The following is a 16,539-nucleotide window of genomic DNA, read 5'->3' as shown; positions in this document are numbered from 1 at the left end:
ACCTGCATGTCTTTGGACTGTGGGAGGAAACCGGAGCGCCCGGAGGAAACCCACATAGACACGGGGGGAACATGCAAACTCCACGCAGGGAGGACCCGGGAAGCGAACTCAGGTCTCACAACTGTGAGGTAGCAGCGCTACCCACTGCGCCACCATGCCACCCATTTTTATATTATTTCACTTGGAAATGTACTGTTTGTAAAGAACTTCAAAAACTACACAATATTGTAAGTGCTGTTTTAAAATCCTCTTTTATATACTCCATTAACAGTCCTTTTTAAAATTTGATTGTTACAAAAATAATTCATCAATGTGATGAGACAGATGAAATAACATTTAAAACTACCTTTCCAAGTTGTCAAATAGATTCCCAAACTCTCACGAATGCTACTCCACACACTCATCTTCTAACCTCTTGTAATGTTAAGACCAAAACTGCACACCGTACTCCAGATGAGGCCTCACCAGAGCGTGACCTTCGAACACTGTCTGGATGAACATCGCAATGAGTCCATTACACCTCTCGGCTCCTTCAGACATCCCATTGTGGATTCAAATCAGGAGTTTTTACTTTACATGTATTTACCTTGCATTTATAAGTCAATGCCTGTACTTGGTCCAGTTTCATCCATGAAGATTCAACTGATTTATGTTTTTAGGTAATACTAAACTTGGAGGAAGGCAAGATAATGTACAGTCATCTTTTTACTTCTATCTGTATCAAGAGTGTTCATTTTATGTATATAATATATATAAAACCACAACAATACTCCCTGAGAGATTTCTCTGTCTCTAAAGTCAATTTTGTGTCCATGTATACAATGCACCTTCTCCTATCTATTTTGATTCCTCTCAAGGTTACTTAATCAGAAACTTTCAGAAAACACACACACAGTGCCACATCCACCTATCTTATTGTATTCTTTTGTTGCTTCCTCATTGAATTCCAGCAGTTTAATGAAACACAGTCTCCCCATCTGAGCCCACACCGACGACCCACCCAACCTGCCATTTGTTGCTCCATCTTTCCCTTAACAACTCCTTTCATTAATTTAGCCGTGATGTATGTTATCTTACTGGCCTGGAGCTACTTGGAGCAGCCTGCTCCCCTTTCTATATGATGGGACATGTGTTTGTGGCTGTAGGAATTCCCAGAGAGAACCGTTATAATATATTGGGTTTATATATGTACTCAATAACCTTAAACACGCGGGGATGAATATTACCTAGTCCTGGGGCCTCTTTTATAAAACAGTGTGGATTAGAGCATGAAAATATGTACATTACAAAAAAAATAAAAAATCAGATCTATAAATCCTGGCACATTTGTACTCAGTTTAGCCTTTACAGATTTCAGTTGGCCTAAAACATCCATGAAGGAGCCTGTCAGTGAGCCTCATCCATCTACTGTAAATCCTTCATGCTACAGAACCTCATTGGCTGACAGAGCCACCTGACACATCAAGACCCCGCCACCTGCCTTCAGAGTATCGGGCTGCGCTCTACAACTGAGAGAACAAAATCATAGGCAACATTATAGTGCCTGTCCTCTGCAGTGTGGGAATGGGCAAAAATCCCAAGGTGCCACCATCTGAGAGTTTTGTTCACTATGGCCTGGCACATGGAAATGTGCTTGCTGTTACAACAAATAGCACAGGCTGTATGAAAAACAGCAATCAGCCAGTTACCTTACTAACAACCGGGCCACCGCACGCAGCATCACTCTGTGAGTCAAAGGTGCTTTGCCTCAAAAATCAATGAATCACAGGCTGACCCAGACCACCGACCCACAACGCTTGTCAGTCTCATCTTGGCATCACAAATGACTTGTGTGTTAATGAAGTGTCACTACTTACAGTTAACAAAAGCAGCTTCATTCTCACTAGAGTCTCTTATTTAAATGAAAGTGCAGTAAAGTGTTTGGGTTACGTTAGGAGAACCTGACGCTAATGTATGTACAGTATGTACACCCACAGCCAATAAAAGCTGAATGTAGAGCCTCACTGGTCACTTAATGGTGTACAGCACAGCAAGTAAGGTGGTTTGAAGCCTGGTTGAGATGTTGCTGACCTGTCAGCCAGTTTCCTGAGAAGTGACAACAGGCAGCTGACATAAAAAGATAACAATGCATTTTCAGTGCAAATGTACAGGATATGTCCTTTTAAAAGGGAACTAAAATACATCTGTACATCATATTTGAGGTTTAATATGTTCGTCACATCAACCCGTTATAATAATAGTTCAGTAATATGAATTATTGCACATGCAGGTTGTCATTTTGCTACATTTCCCTACCTCAGGATCAACGTTGTCATTTATCAGTCTCCCCAAAATGGTGTGTGCAGACGTATACAAGTTCTCCCATCATGTTTCCTTTCACAAATCCTGATGTTTGCATTGAAAGTTGCGTTCACGTATTTCAAGCCTGCTTTTGTGTGTGTGTGCAAGCTTTATAAATAAGGCCCCTTGTGATCTGTTTGACTAATCTAAGCAGCACTTCTCTCTCTACAATTTCCAAACCATCAAGTAACTGGTGGGAGGTTATTGAATTTCAGATCAATGCTCATTTGTAGGTTTTGTCACTTCCCTACCGAATACACTTCACCTCGTACTTGTTTAGTTAAGAACAATCATCACTTTGGGTCAGCCTATCCACGTTATTTCCCTCTAAATGCCCTTTTGCTTTCCTGATTTCCCTTTAAATGGTTGCTCTTAGACTTAATGTGCTTGGACAGAACTTGAATGAAATGCAAGATGAAAACAAACTGTAGACTGAACTAAAGGATCACATACTGTGTAGTATGATGTCACCTTAATTTTGCTACAAAAGCAAGACATGGTTCAATAATATAATAAATAGTAGATCAATGTTAAAAATAATGCCATAAATCTCTAAAATTCAGTCCCCAAGATGAATGCTGTCAGGATTGGTTATTATTTACCAAATCTCCACCTTCCCATTTGCAGTGATCACTCCGTTTCACAGAAACAGCAGCACAACAGAAAATGGCTTGCGAGAGTTCAGTTTAGCAGGGACGCTCAGGACCGATGCATGAAGGTAAAGATCTTTGAGTGATATCTCCTAGTGGTGACACAGAATAAACACTAAGCTCTAATGGAGGCCATATCTAAAGAGCAGACAGGATCGACTGTTGCCCAATATCTGCACCCACAATGGGTCTCATTCATGAAATGGGAGCAGGACAGATTTCTGCATGAGATGTTAACAGATGTGCTTCGGCCCTCATCCCAATTTAAGTAGCTCTGATATGACCGTGACTGCCCTGAAGGGGTGTGTCTTTTACAAATTCATATTAATTTTGCTTATTTGTATAATTCATATTTAGTTCTGTTATATTCACAATGCTACATAGAAGCATTTGAGACCATTTTAAAACTTTTCAAAATATTACAAACTTAACACCTTCTGCAAAAGTAGCTGACAATCAGCAGCATCAAGAGTAGCTCAATCAATAAAATAAAGCTCCAAAACACCTTTAGAGACGTTATCATGAAATTTCTACATAAAAGCTCACCAGCTGATTGTGAACGTTTGCAAAATATGACACAAAGTTCACTTGAGTTAAAGGAGCCCACAGGTCTGTTCACTGACAGTCACTGGTAGGCGATTTGAGGAATTTGGTTCCAATTATGCAAACTTTTGGATCTGAGAAGGTGACAAGTGTGGGATATCCCAGCCCTCTTTACACAGCATCCTGCAGGTCTGCCCAACAGCACAATTACCCCAATGCCAGCACTGCCAGGTGAAGTCAGCTGTTTAAGCCAGTTTTGTATCCATGTGTACTCTGCACCTTCTCCTATTATCCATGTGCTCCTGTGAGTTTCCTCCCACCCGCTGAAGACATGCAGACTGCAGAAATCAGCTTATGAAATGGACAAGCATCCAGCCTTCTGCCTGAGACAGGTTAGGCTACGTTGTTAGGTGGATGTCCAAAGAGTTCAATAAAAACAACACGTGGCAGCATCAGGCTAGACAATGCCAAAGGGTACAACTGCTGGAGAACAAAATGGACAAACACCAAAACTGATTAATTAATGGACTGAACTCTAAATAAGAGCTCCAAAGATTTTACTGCTTGGTCAGCACCTTTCAGAGAAGCAATGGTGGCCAATTTTCCAATTGTATTAAGAAGATCTAATGCAAGAGAACTTGTGTATGGCTTAGCTTTCTTTCAATACCAGAATGAGCACCGTCTGTTGAAGTTTTGTATATATAAAAAAAAAAAAAATTTCTTCCTGATTGCACCCAAAGAGGATCTCTACCAATTATTAAACGCAGTCACTAATTATACATATTTAAACATTTTTTAAAATTGGTGGAGGACATGTTGGGAAAAAAAGAAAAACCGTTGAGACATTTCTCAAGTTCTGACTCGGAATTAAAAGGCGGCTGCGTCCCCACTGACAGCTTAACGCTTGGATGTCTAATGAGTAATTTAAGAATTTGTGTTTGGTCCAAATGTTAATGGCTAACAGTATAAGACCCCACCAACCCCATGCCAGTTCTTCAGGGTCCATCTCCTGGCCCATTGAAAGTATGCGTGTAGAAGATTTCTACATTGGCAGCAAAGTCAAGAGGCAGCCTCTGGCCAATGCGCCTAGCACCCAGGCTAGCGCCACCCACTGCTGAGGAGTGCTTCAAGGTCAAGAGGCTGAACCGGACGAAAGAGGAGGATGCAGATTTGGCTAGAACTTCAATGAACCCTAAGAAAAGACAAAAAAAAAAATGTTACACAGAGATTCTCCCTCAAATCAGTTCTTTTTGTTGGACCATAAAAATCCAACAAGTCTCTTCTTACTTTTGTGACAACATCTTATTCAAAAAAAATTGTAGAAGATTTAGTTGATTAGACATGCAAGTACAAACTTCACTGTACTCTATATACGTGTGAAAAAACATAAACCCAAACTGACTGAAATCAAATCACTCCGATGTAGTTTTCAGTGAAAAGCGCCCTCTGTTACTTTTTCACTATTTCACATTTTTCATCTTTATCTCATCTTGCACGAGAACTGTGACTTGCTTAATAATGTGGAACAGCCTCCTTAAGTAGGTTTCCCTTCAACACTGGAATCCCTGAAGCCTATGAAAAAACTCATAAATCTGGCCCACCTTAAATCCCTTCGCACCTCTCCGTCAGCGTCTTTTGTTTTGTAAATGTGTCGATCAGTACAACCAGCAAGCAGCCTGCTGTCCCATGGGGCAGTGACACAGCTTGTCATACACAAAGTTCTCTCAGCACAAGGCTTCTTTATCTGCGTGTGAGGTCCTTCAGTTGTATTGGGTAAATAATATATCGTTATTTGGAACGCATGCATTTCATGTGTGTTCCATATCTACAATGATCTGTGTAAGTGTAGGATGACAGGAAATGCAAGAAATGTTGAATACATACCTAAAAGACAAACTTTTTCCATATTTTAGTACTAACGAAAAAATTTTGACATTAAGTGTATAATGTGTGAAGACTGAAGTCCAAATATCAAATAAACACTTTCACAAAAGGTATAAATATAACAGAACAAGTGCACTTTTATTCAAGAGTATAACCGAAGATAAAGAAATCGGGTACGACACTGACAACCGCTTTGGGAGGGGTTGCAGCGGTAAGAACTGCTGGCTCATAATCAAGAGGTTGTGGGTTCGATCCCGGAGCTGCTCGTATTGTTACTATTACACTTGATTTGAATCTGTAACAGCCACTGTAAATGTATGGTGCTTGTAAAGGTTAGCATTTTTATTTTTTATTCAGTTTTATTCTCTCAGTCGTGTTCACGCTCGCGCTGATCTGGCACTGCTGTTTCTAAATAAAGATGAGCTATAACAGAGGTGAACTCAGGTGAGGATGAGCAGGGCATGCCGAGCTCGCCAAGGTATCCTGCAAAGTTCTGTTTGTGATTATGTTTTGTGATGGTCTTTATATATAAAAAAAAAAAAAAACATTTATATGTTACTTATATAAAAGTCACATTGAATGTTATTTACCTGTATTTATTTACTTATCTTCCTACAGCGTAAAGTCACAAGTAGACTGACAGGTTTATGTGTAATGCTATGAAAACCTGCAGCTACAGACTTCAGTACGCGAGCGACTCTCCACGCTAGTGTTTAGATCTGACGGTATATGTGCCCAAAAAAAGAAGTCTGACTGCATTCTCGTACCATTGCTCACGTACTGAAGTGTCAGCATGGCACTACCAGATCTGACGATAGCACTCAATTGACCAAGGGGGACACAACCTCCCCCACTCTGGATCACGAATACACTAACATGGAAAAAAGGGGGTTGTGACACCAGAAGGATGGAGAAACACCGTACTAAAAGACTTAGATAGGATTGAAAAATTTTAACATTTATGATCACTGTCATATTCTTGCAAGCGCATGTCCTAACTAACCAACCCACCTTCCTTCATGAAGGGCCAGCTTCTCCACACTGAACCAACACATAGAATGGGTAATCCCAGCTCTCCATCAAAAAGACTCTAAAACAAAGACAAGAACATGTCAGCTTACAGGAAGCACAAGTGCATGTTTAAGATTTAATCAGCAATGGGGAACAAACAGGACTGCAAACTCCGATACATGTCTGTTGCTTTCTGCTATTTTGAAGGGGCAGGTTAGGAAACGGTCTAGCTAAGCACTTCATAGCTCACGAGCGTCAAACTCCAGAGTGGCTGCAGGTTTTCATTCTAACCCTTTTCCTAATCGGTGTCCAGTTTTCACTGCTAATTAACTTCTTTTCCCTCTATCTTAATAGCCCTGTTTTTAAGGATGAAGTCTTCTGAATTGATTCTTTTCTTCATTAAACGACAGCCAAACACAAATGAGACATGATACGAGCCAACAGATGAACAGCTAAATTGGGGCTTCAAACTCCAACCAGTTCCTTAATGAGAAGCTGATTCTTGCCGTTCATTAAACCCTTTATTCAATTCAATGGCTTGTTGCTGCTCTCATTCTGCCACAGCAGACATTTCCAAAACTGTTGATGTTCTGTTTTTTTCTAAGAATTCCGTCAAAATGTTTTGGTAACCTGAGGGATCAACCTTACTGAGACCTTCGTCTTTATTTTCACATTTTATTTGATGGGAACACGTGACCTGGTCATGTCCTGCTTGTTTTATGTCTTATTACTGCCTGACTGCTAATTAAGGAAAAAACAACTAAGGGGCCCGAGTGAAGCTAAATAACACGAAGGCTAAAAAAGTTAATTAACATCAAAAACTGGTCGCTAATTAAGAAGACGGTTAGAATGAAAACCTGCAGCCCTCCAGGACTGGAGTTTGACACCCCTGTACATAGCTCATGGCATTTAAGTTACTCCACCAGCTCAATACTTGACCAGCGATGACGAAGTGTTTCTTCAAATGGCTTCGTCATTTTATGCCACTATTTTTTTTTTCAAAGCTCACATATGATAGTTGCTCTTTGCTATTAAAAGATAACAAAGCGTGAATCTTCTCTTTACTGCTTGCCTTTACAGACGTGACACTATCACTTAATAAATGTCACTCCAGATGTGAAGGCCCATTTCTCTCCAGATTCCATTCAAACGTCACCTTTCATAATGCTCTCCTTGGAATATCAGTTCTCAAAGTCACTGATCACTCTTCTTGTAGCCAAGCAGAAAGTAATACAAGCCGTCAGAACTGTTATCAACATCAAGTATGCTTGAGTGATAATTACATTAAACAAAAAACAAATGTGTGCGCACAGCTGGGTTCTCTAAACTTTTTCTCCCACATTTACTGTATGTGAATTTACAGCTGTTAGTCATAAAAAATCATCACCTGTATATACAAATTTTTTCATTGACATTTTTTCCGGCAGAAAGAGAAATTAGCACTGCATAAAATGAAGGCCTAAAATAAAAAAAAAACTTCATTTCACAATTTACTGAATATGAAGACAAGTGAAGATGTTTTCATTTACACAAAATCGTTTCTGACATTAAACTTTCATTTCAGGTTTGTCATAAAAATCACTTTGTCAGGTTGGTGATATTTGCAGTTGTCAGATTTGCCCAGTATAGAGAGGCCACGTTAGCTGGTGAATGGTTCTTACGAAGAGGAACATTTAATGGACACGGCAGATAAATTCAGACTTCAAAACGTCAAGCGCCTGACTCTTCAGTTTTCCAAATCCTCCCTTCCTTTTTCAGATTTGCTCCAACTTTAAGCCTTCTTTAATAAAAATAATCAAATTGACAAGTTCAATTTCATTTCAGAGTTCCTGTGAAACGGCCTTTGTTTTGTGGTTTTCAAGCTACCTCATCTAAGTATTCTTTAATACTCGGGCATCAGTAATAGCAGTCACTGAATTACACCGACTGTCACTGCTAAAAGCAGTCGTAGCATTGTGTTTGCTCCAGTATCATTCAAATATGTGCCAGAGGTGTCAAATTTTAGTTATTAAACTAATAAACATTTTGGTTGACTCGATGAATGATAAGAACTTTGAAATAAACATGGCTTCTCAGTAGCCCATGTTAACCGCGTCTGTCCGCTATTATGCACTTTTGTTAACACATTACATAGTCTACGATTGGAAAGATTTGCCTTGTGCTTCATAACATTAATGAAAGTTTGACCAATGTGGAAGTTTTGAAACAAAATACATTTTATTCTGGGATGGTGTGCAGTGTGATGATGCCGGTCCCCTACAGATTCCCTCTTCCCTCATTAGAGTCTGCTGAAGCAACACCGTCGATAGTTATGACCAAGATAAGCTGACAAATGAGGACAATTCTCAGATGATGCTAGAGGATGGTGGAAAAAGTGCCAAAGTGCTTTTATTAAAAAAGTCAAACCAAAAGCAAAACCAACAAGTGTCCTTTGTGCAGTGTTCTAAAAACAGTACATATATAAATCCATAAAAATCAGGTTAAAATGCAGGCTAACTCCTCCCGATCTCTGCCCACCTCCTTCTCTTTCTCCCTGGCTCACCCATTGCTCGCATAGTCGGCGAAGACTCTGCAGCCATGAGCTCCTTTCAGCCGACCCCCGTCTTGGCTGCCTCCAGACATCGCAGCCAGACCATCTGAGGTTGGCTCTCCTCCCTTCTTCCTTTGCGCTCACTTGGTCGCACGTCAGAAGCCTAGGGAGGGCACCTGCCTTGCTCACAACACTCCACCCGAATATCCAGTGGGGCGAACTAGCTCCTAGAGTGCAACAGCCAACGCTCCTTCATGGGGCCCAGCTCATACTGCCTCCTCCTTCCAGGTGGCCAGATCATCGCCAAGACTGCCTTTCACATCTTTTAACCTGTCTTTCCTTTCCATCTTTTTTTCTCTTCTTTGATTCATCTCCCCTTTCCTTGTGCTGACCCGTATAATATATATATATATATCTGCGGTGGGTTGGCACCCTGCCCAGGATTGGTTCCCTGCCTTGCGACCTGTGCTGGCTAGGATTGGCTCCAGCAGACCCCCGTGACCCTGTGTTCGGATTCAGCGGGTTGGAAAATGGAGATATATATATATATATATATTCACGGCATTCGTAGTCTGTGTCACAATCTGATTGTATGGGTGGTTACCTACCAGGTAACGCTTGTGGTTGGCCAGCAATCTGCTAACATCCGCCACGGTGCCCTCAGTTTGTGAGGAGCAGATCATAGAATGGTTGCAATAGTTTACTGTCAAATAAATGCAAAGAGTACACGACACGTGTTTCGCCCTCATTCTGGGCTCATCAGGCGTATACACTCCACTGCACTCCCTCTCGGGAATCGAACCTCGGACGTCAGCGCCAGAGGCGATGCCCCTAACGTTGCTATATATATATATATACACATACATACACATACATACATACACTTGTCTCTGTGGGCGCAGCACCTTAATCACACGCCACAGGAAGCCAATGACACAATTGAGAATGATCGCACCCCTACGTGCAGTTGCGACTCGCCCCAATTACCTCATTAACTCCCCACGGTCGTGCAGTCGCGCCCACGCAGAGTGGCACGGCTTTATGGATTTAAATCTAGCCCTATTTTTTTTTTGAAGCCGTGGACCCGCTATACCATGCGTAGATGAATGTGTTTAAGGTTTAAGGGCGCAGCACAGCAGGGATTAGCACCCATTCCCATCAACCTTGAACTGGACACACCAAGTTAAAAAAACAGATGGTTGGACAGACGACTGTAGCCATGTTAATAACAGCCTGAAGATAAATGTGAAGTTTCTGTTCCTTTATCACAGCTGAGCGTGGCGCTGTATTAAAAAGTGAAAGATCTTGCATCTCACTCAGTTGAAAGTCGATTGGTCGCAATATCGCAGTCTCTAAGCATGCAGGAATTGTGTATTCTTATCTCTTTACCAACTACTGAATTTAAAACAAAAAAAAAAAAAACACTACTTGTTTAATTTTTTTCACAGTGTTAAAAGGACTACCAGTCACTTATTGGTAGAATCTGATGCTGAAGTATTAAAATAATTTGACTACTGTTTAACAGGAGAACAAATAACAAAAGAACAACTGGGGGATAGAAAAAAGTTGAGAGATTACAGACAACATGCTGTGGTAGGAAAAATGGACTGAAATGCATTGTTACACCCAATTTAGAACCCAAAGAATGAACTAACCCTACCTACCACTAGCTTCTAGGGTCTAATAATTCATGAATCGGAAAGTAACACACTGCCAGTCCACTGTAAACGAGGGATCACAAATCTTTTGCCCAAAAGATATCGTGTCTGGTTGATTTCATTGCTTCTGTCACCTCACAAAACAACTGCATGACCTAAAACGAGAAATTGCTTAACTAGGATATGGCAAAACCTGATCTAATTGGCTTGTACAGTGAAGAGTCCGATCATACATTTGTGAACGACTCCCATTTAATAAACTACAGAAACTGCACACCTTGGCTGAAATTTAACCTGGCATTTAACACAACTGAAAAGATGTTTGTCACATTAGAAACTTAAGAGTATAATAATAATAAACACAAGTCAGTCATTTTCCAACCCCGCTATATTCTAACGCAGGGTCATGGGGGTCCGCTGGAGCCAATCCTAGCCAGCACAGGTCGCAAGGCAGGAAACAAACCCCAGGTCGGACGCTAGCCCACCGTAGGTCTCACACACACACACAAGGGACAATTTAGGATCGCCAATGCACCAAACCTGCACGTCTTTGGACTGTGGGAGGAAACCCACGCAGACACGGGGAGAACGTGCAAACTCCATGCAGGGAGGACCCGGGGAGCGAACCCAAGTCACCCTACTGCGAGACAGCCACCGTGCCGCCCTAAACACAAGTCACAGTTTCAAAAACATAAAAAGAAAGGTTCAGGTTTTTTACCCCTCTCAGGACAAATCCAATTTTCTACGACGTCTCTATGAAACCTTCAGATCAATGCCTAGGATTTAACGTCCCAGATGTATAAACTGCAAAGTACCCAACTTGTCCCCATAAATTCCATCAGCTACTGTGACTTCAGATCCTCCTCCTGCTTGAAGGCCTGAAACACTTTTGTTAAACTCTCATCCTGCCCCCGTCTTTCTTTCTGCAAGGTAATCCACCCTAACACATGCAAGACACAAGAGCAGCCAGAATTACCTTGTGTGCTTTGGGTAGGACAGCGACAATGTGTTTAGCAAGCACTTGCCCCGCTTGGTTGAAAACCTGCTGACAGAGGGGGTCTCCTTCCTGAGCTCCTGCATTACATGACAAAGAGAATGGAGCAGCTGAAATATTCATAAGCAAATGGAGAAACCACTATGACAATTTGTCTTGCGGCACATACTAATCACAATCACATTGACGAATGTCAGAACATACTGTACCTGGGAGTGTACATTTGACACTTGGCTTACCCACAAACCTGTGTGTACAATGACTTGATTGTGAATGATAACAGAATAAAGCTTGTACAGGTGCATCTTGGGCTATGGCAAATCTGCAGATATGAATGAGCACATAAAACTTCAAAAGATGTATTTTCAACTGAATTTCAATTCCTTTTCACCCAGTGACTTCTGAAACAAAGTAGTGTGGCACGGATTAATACGTACCAGCTATCACTAATACTGAGGAAAAATATAACAGACTCGGTGCTTTCATACAGTTGTGCTTGAAAGTTTGTGAACCCTTTAGAATTTTCTATATTTCTGCATAAATATGACCTAAAACATCATCAGATTTTCACTGAAGTCCTAAAAGTAGATAAAGAGAAACCAGTTAAACAAATGAGACAAAAATATTATACTTGGTCATTTATTTATTAAGGAAAATGATCGAATATTACATATTTGTGAGTGGCAAAAGTATGTGAACCTTTGCTTTCAGTATCTGGTGTGACCCTCCTTTGCAGCAATAACTGCAACTAAACATTTCCGGTGACTGTTGATCAGTCCTGCACACTGACTTGGAGGAATTTTAGCCCATTCCTCCGTACAGAACAGCTTCAACTCTGGGATGTTGGTGGGTTTCCTCACATGAACTGCTCACTTCAGGTCCTTCCACAACATTTTGATTGGATTAAGGTCAGGACTTTGACTTGGCCATTCCAAAACATTAACTTTATTCTTCTTTAACCATTCTTTGGTAGAACGACTTGTGTGCTTAGGGTCGTTGTCTTGCTGCATGACCCACCTTCTCTTGAGATTCAGTTCATTGGCAGATGTCCTGACATTTTCCTTTAGAATTCTCTGATATAATTCAGAATTCATTGTTCCATCAATGAAGGCAAGCCGTCCTGGCCCAAATCATGATACTACCACCACCACGTTTCACAGATGGGATAAGGTTCTTATGCTGGAATGCAGTGTTTTCCTTTCTCCAAACATAACGCTTTTCATATAAACCAAAAAGTTCTATTTTGGTCTCATCCATCCACAAAACATTCTTCCAATAGCCTTCTGGTTTGTCCACGTGATCTTTAGCAAACTGCAGATGAGCAGCAGTGTTTTTTTTTTTTGGAGAGCAGTGGCTTTCTCCTTGCAACCCTGCCATGCACACCATTGTTGTTCAGTGTTCTCCTGTTGGTGGACTCATGAAAATGAACATTAGCCAATGTGTGAGAGGCCTTCAGTTGCTTAGAAGTTACCCTGGGGTCCTTTGTGACCTCGCCGACTATTACACGCCTTGTTCTTGGAGTGATCTTTCTTGGTCGACCACTCCTGGGGAGGGTAACACTGGTCTTGAATTTCCTCCATTTGTACACAATCTGTGTGACTGTGGATTGGTGGAGTCCAAACTCTTTAGAGATGGTTTTGTAACCTTTTCCAGCCTGATGAGCATCAACAACTCTTTTTCTGAGGTCCTCAGAAATCTCCTTTGTTTGTGCCATGATACACTTCCACAAACATGTGTTGTGAAGAGCAGACTTTGATAGATCCTGTTCTTTAAATAACACAGGGTGACCACTCACACCTGATTGTCATCCCATTGATTGAAAACACCTGAATCGAATTTCACCTTCAAACTAACTTCTAATCCTAGAGGTTCACATACTTTTGCCACTCACAAATATGTAATATTCAATCATTTTCCTTAATAAATAAATCACCGTTTAATATTTTTGTCTCACTTGTTTAACTGGTTTCTCTTTATCTACTTTTAGGACTTGAGTGAAAATCTGATGATGTTTTAGGTTCATATTTATGCAGAAATATAGAAAATTCTAAAGGGTTCACAAACTTTCAAGCACAACTGTATGCCCATGTCGCTGAATGTAACCAGCAGCGTGCGCCGTAGCGGAGTCACTGATAAGCAGCTCAAATGGCCGGATAGCTTGAGTGGGAGAACTTGCTGCTTGGAATTTCCAGCATTTCTAAAGTATGCATCCCAGAAGTGCCTCCTCGAGAAGCATTTGCCGCTTGGAGAAGGACAGTAAAGGTGACACTCTTGTGATCTCTCAGCAAAGACAGCCATGTTGCTGAAAGGAACCAGCAGCACCATGTGAAGTCACATAATGAACTCTGTCACTGGCAAGCAGCTAGACAGGTAGCTGTCCGTTAAACTGAGGAGAGGCCGAACCTGCTGTTTGCAACTCCAAGTGTCCTATGCATCTCAGCCAATGATTGCCATTGAGAAGAAGAAGCAAAATTCTGTGAACCCTCAAGACAGAAAACACACCTCTGCTGGGAGATTAGCTGCCAGTCAGTGATGGATGTTTGTGCTCTCACTACGCCTTTTTCAGCTGAGGAGCTCTGTTTTTATTAAAATATGTATCATGTTCAAGCATAGGGTCAGCATATTATACAGCAAATAGCCGTGGCTCATTTTGGTTTAAATTATTTGTGTTTTATGATTTAAGGTAAAGTAATATTGTTTCACTGTCATTTTATTCATAACTGTGAAGCCATTTCTGCAAAAACAAAGCAATGGAAATATTGACAATATTTTATAATGATAGTCATTTTCAGTGCAAATTCTGACTTGCATGCAGAAGCAGCTTACAAATGTCAGCAGAAATGTATATCGTTTGTAACCCATGGGCTAACTTTTATAAAAACATTAAAAAAAATAAAATAAATAAAGAAGGTGAAAAATAACTTGGACCTTCAGTACTGAATTCTCTACAGATGACCTATTTTAGCTCATCAATAGCAGGCTTTGTGTTATTACTTTAATAAACCTCATAATTCTGAAATTGTATTGCAAAATGAAATTGTTGCTGCTTTGTCAATATTATTAACCCTTGAACCACACGAGTGTCACTCCTACGCTACACGACCCTTCACTAGTGGCACTTTCTACCTCCAGAAGCCCGATGGAAACCACAGTCGGAAAAGCCTCTCAGGATTAATGAGGACATATCCATCAGTACATACCTTCAGCAAGTTTTCGACAGAATCCAGCAAACTTGGATTTCTCAAAGCTTCTGTAGAGGTGAGTAAGAATTCCCATTCGGTTTGAAACCTATATGGATGATACAAATTAGTTTTATTTGTTTTTCCTTGTCTAAATTAAAAGAAAAAATGTCTGCCAGTTGTTACAGACCTGTTCCAAATGTCGATTTATGATATGGACATTGTGAAATGATGCATATACTCTTCTGCATCAATGTAAAACAAACAACAATTTAATTTGTAGCAATCATTTTGGAATATTTCAAACTTTTGTCATGATTTATTGCACATTTATAAATTTAAACTCAGAACGCTTAAAAAAAGAATATCATAACTAGAGTTCATACTGATGGGTGAAAGGGTCGGGTCGTCTCTGCAAACTGACTGGTGTTTACACTGTTTCAGAGACAGAGGGTCCATTGCAAAACTTTCTCGTATACTCAGATATGGGGATGGATATTTGAAGAGTAAACCACAAGACAATGATTATATTTTTATATTATGTACATTAAAGAACCATCAACAACAGTCAGTCAGTCATTTTCCAACCCACTATATCCTAACACAGTGTCACGGGAGTCTGCTGGAGCCAATCCCAGCTTGCAGAGGGCGCAAGGCAGGAAACAAACCCCATGGCAGGGCACCAGCCCACCACAGGACACACACACACACCAAGCACACAACAGAGACAATTTAGGATCGCCAATACACCTAACCTGCATGTCTTTGGACTGTGGGAGGAAACAGGAGCACCCGGAGGAAACACGCAGACACAGGGAGAACATGCAAACTCCACGCAGGGAGGACCATCAACAACAATTCAAATCAAATTAATAATATATTGAACAATTATTCTAAAAGTAAAGTTGAATAAATTCGGTTAGAAATGAGTACATTAGATGGTTGGTTCAAGTTGGATGGTTGGGAGACAAAGTCAGAGAGGCGAGATTGCGTTGGTTTGGACATGTGCAGAGGAGAGATGCTGAGTATATTGAGAGAAGGGTGCTAAGGATAGAGCTGCCAGGTAAGAGGAAAAGAGCAAGGCCTAAGAGAAGGTTTATGGATGTGGTGAGAGAGGACATGCAGGTGATGGGGGTAACAGAGCAAGATGCATAAGACAGAAAGATATTGAAAAAGATGGTAAGCTGTGGCAACCCCTAAACGGTGCAGCCAAAAGAAAAAGAAGACACTGGGGGAGATAGGTGAGAGAGAACATGCAGGTGATAGGTGTAACAGAACAAGATGCAGAGGACAGGAAGATATGGAAGACGATGATCTGCTGTGGCAACCCCTACCGGGAGCAGCCGAAAGAAGAAGAAGAAAGTTGAATAAATTGGACTCTGAAGCTGCATGAATAAAAGGTAAAGTACCACTTTCAGTTAACAGAAATAGCGCAAAAGTTGATAGAAATCTACGTTTTGTACCTCATACTTGCATGCAAAATTTGGTTGACCTAAGAGAAGGCATTCTCAAGTTATCATGTTTACACACAGACAGACAGACACACAGACATAAGTTCAAAAATGGCATTTTCAGACTCAGGGAGGTCTAAAAACATCAAGAGCCATCAAAATCTCGAAATTGAATTTTTGGAGGATTTTATTACTTTCCAATACTTTGTATACGTAAAAGTCAGGGAGGTCTAAAATGTCGAGATTTGTCAAAATCTCAGCTACGATTCTTTGAACAATTACAATACTTTCCCTAAACT

General features: G+C 40.8%; 1 protein-coding gene across 1 annotated transcript in view; it reads right to left on the bottom strand.

Moving 5' to 3' along the window:
- Window positions 1-235: 235 nt before the first annotated feature.
- Window positions 236-16,539, bottom strand: part of nagk (N-acetylglucosamine kinase) — a 41,031-nt gene continuing 24,727 nt past the window's right edge. Inside the window, exons 7-10 of the mRNA XM_028801447.2 lie at window positions 14,811-14,898; window positions 11,593-11,690; window positions 6,429-6,507; window positions 236-4,725 (exon numbers count right to left, since the gene is read on the bottom strand). Of these exons, the coding sequence (XP_028657280.1) occupies window positions 4,529-4,725; window positions 6,429-6,507; window positions 11,593-11,690; window positions 14,811-14,898 (462 nt within the window). The 3' untranslated portion in view covers window positions 236-4,528. The remainder of the gene's footprint in view (window positions 4,726-6,428; window positions 6,508-11,592; window positions 11,691-14,810; window positions 14,899-16,539) is intronic.

This window comes from Erpetoichthys calabaricus, chromosome 5 (assembly GCF_900747795.2).
Source record: "Erpetoichthys calabaricus chromosome 5, fErpCal1.3, whole genome shotgun sequence".
NCBI lineage: Eukaryota > Metazoa > Chordata > Cladistia > Polypteriformes > Polypteridae > Erpetoichthys > Erpetoichthys calabaricus.
Note: the sequence above shows the minus strand (reverse complement) of the source record. Positions and strands in the feature narration are given on the sequence as shown.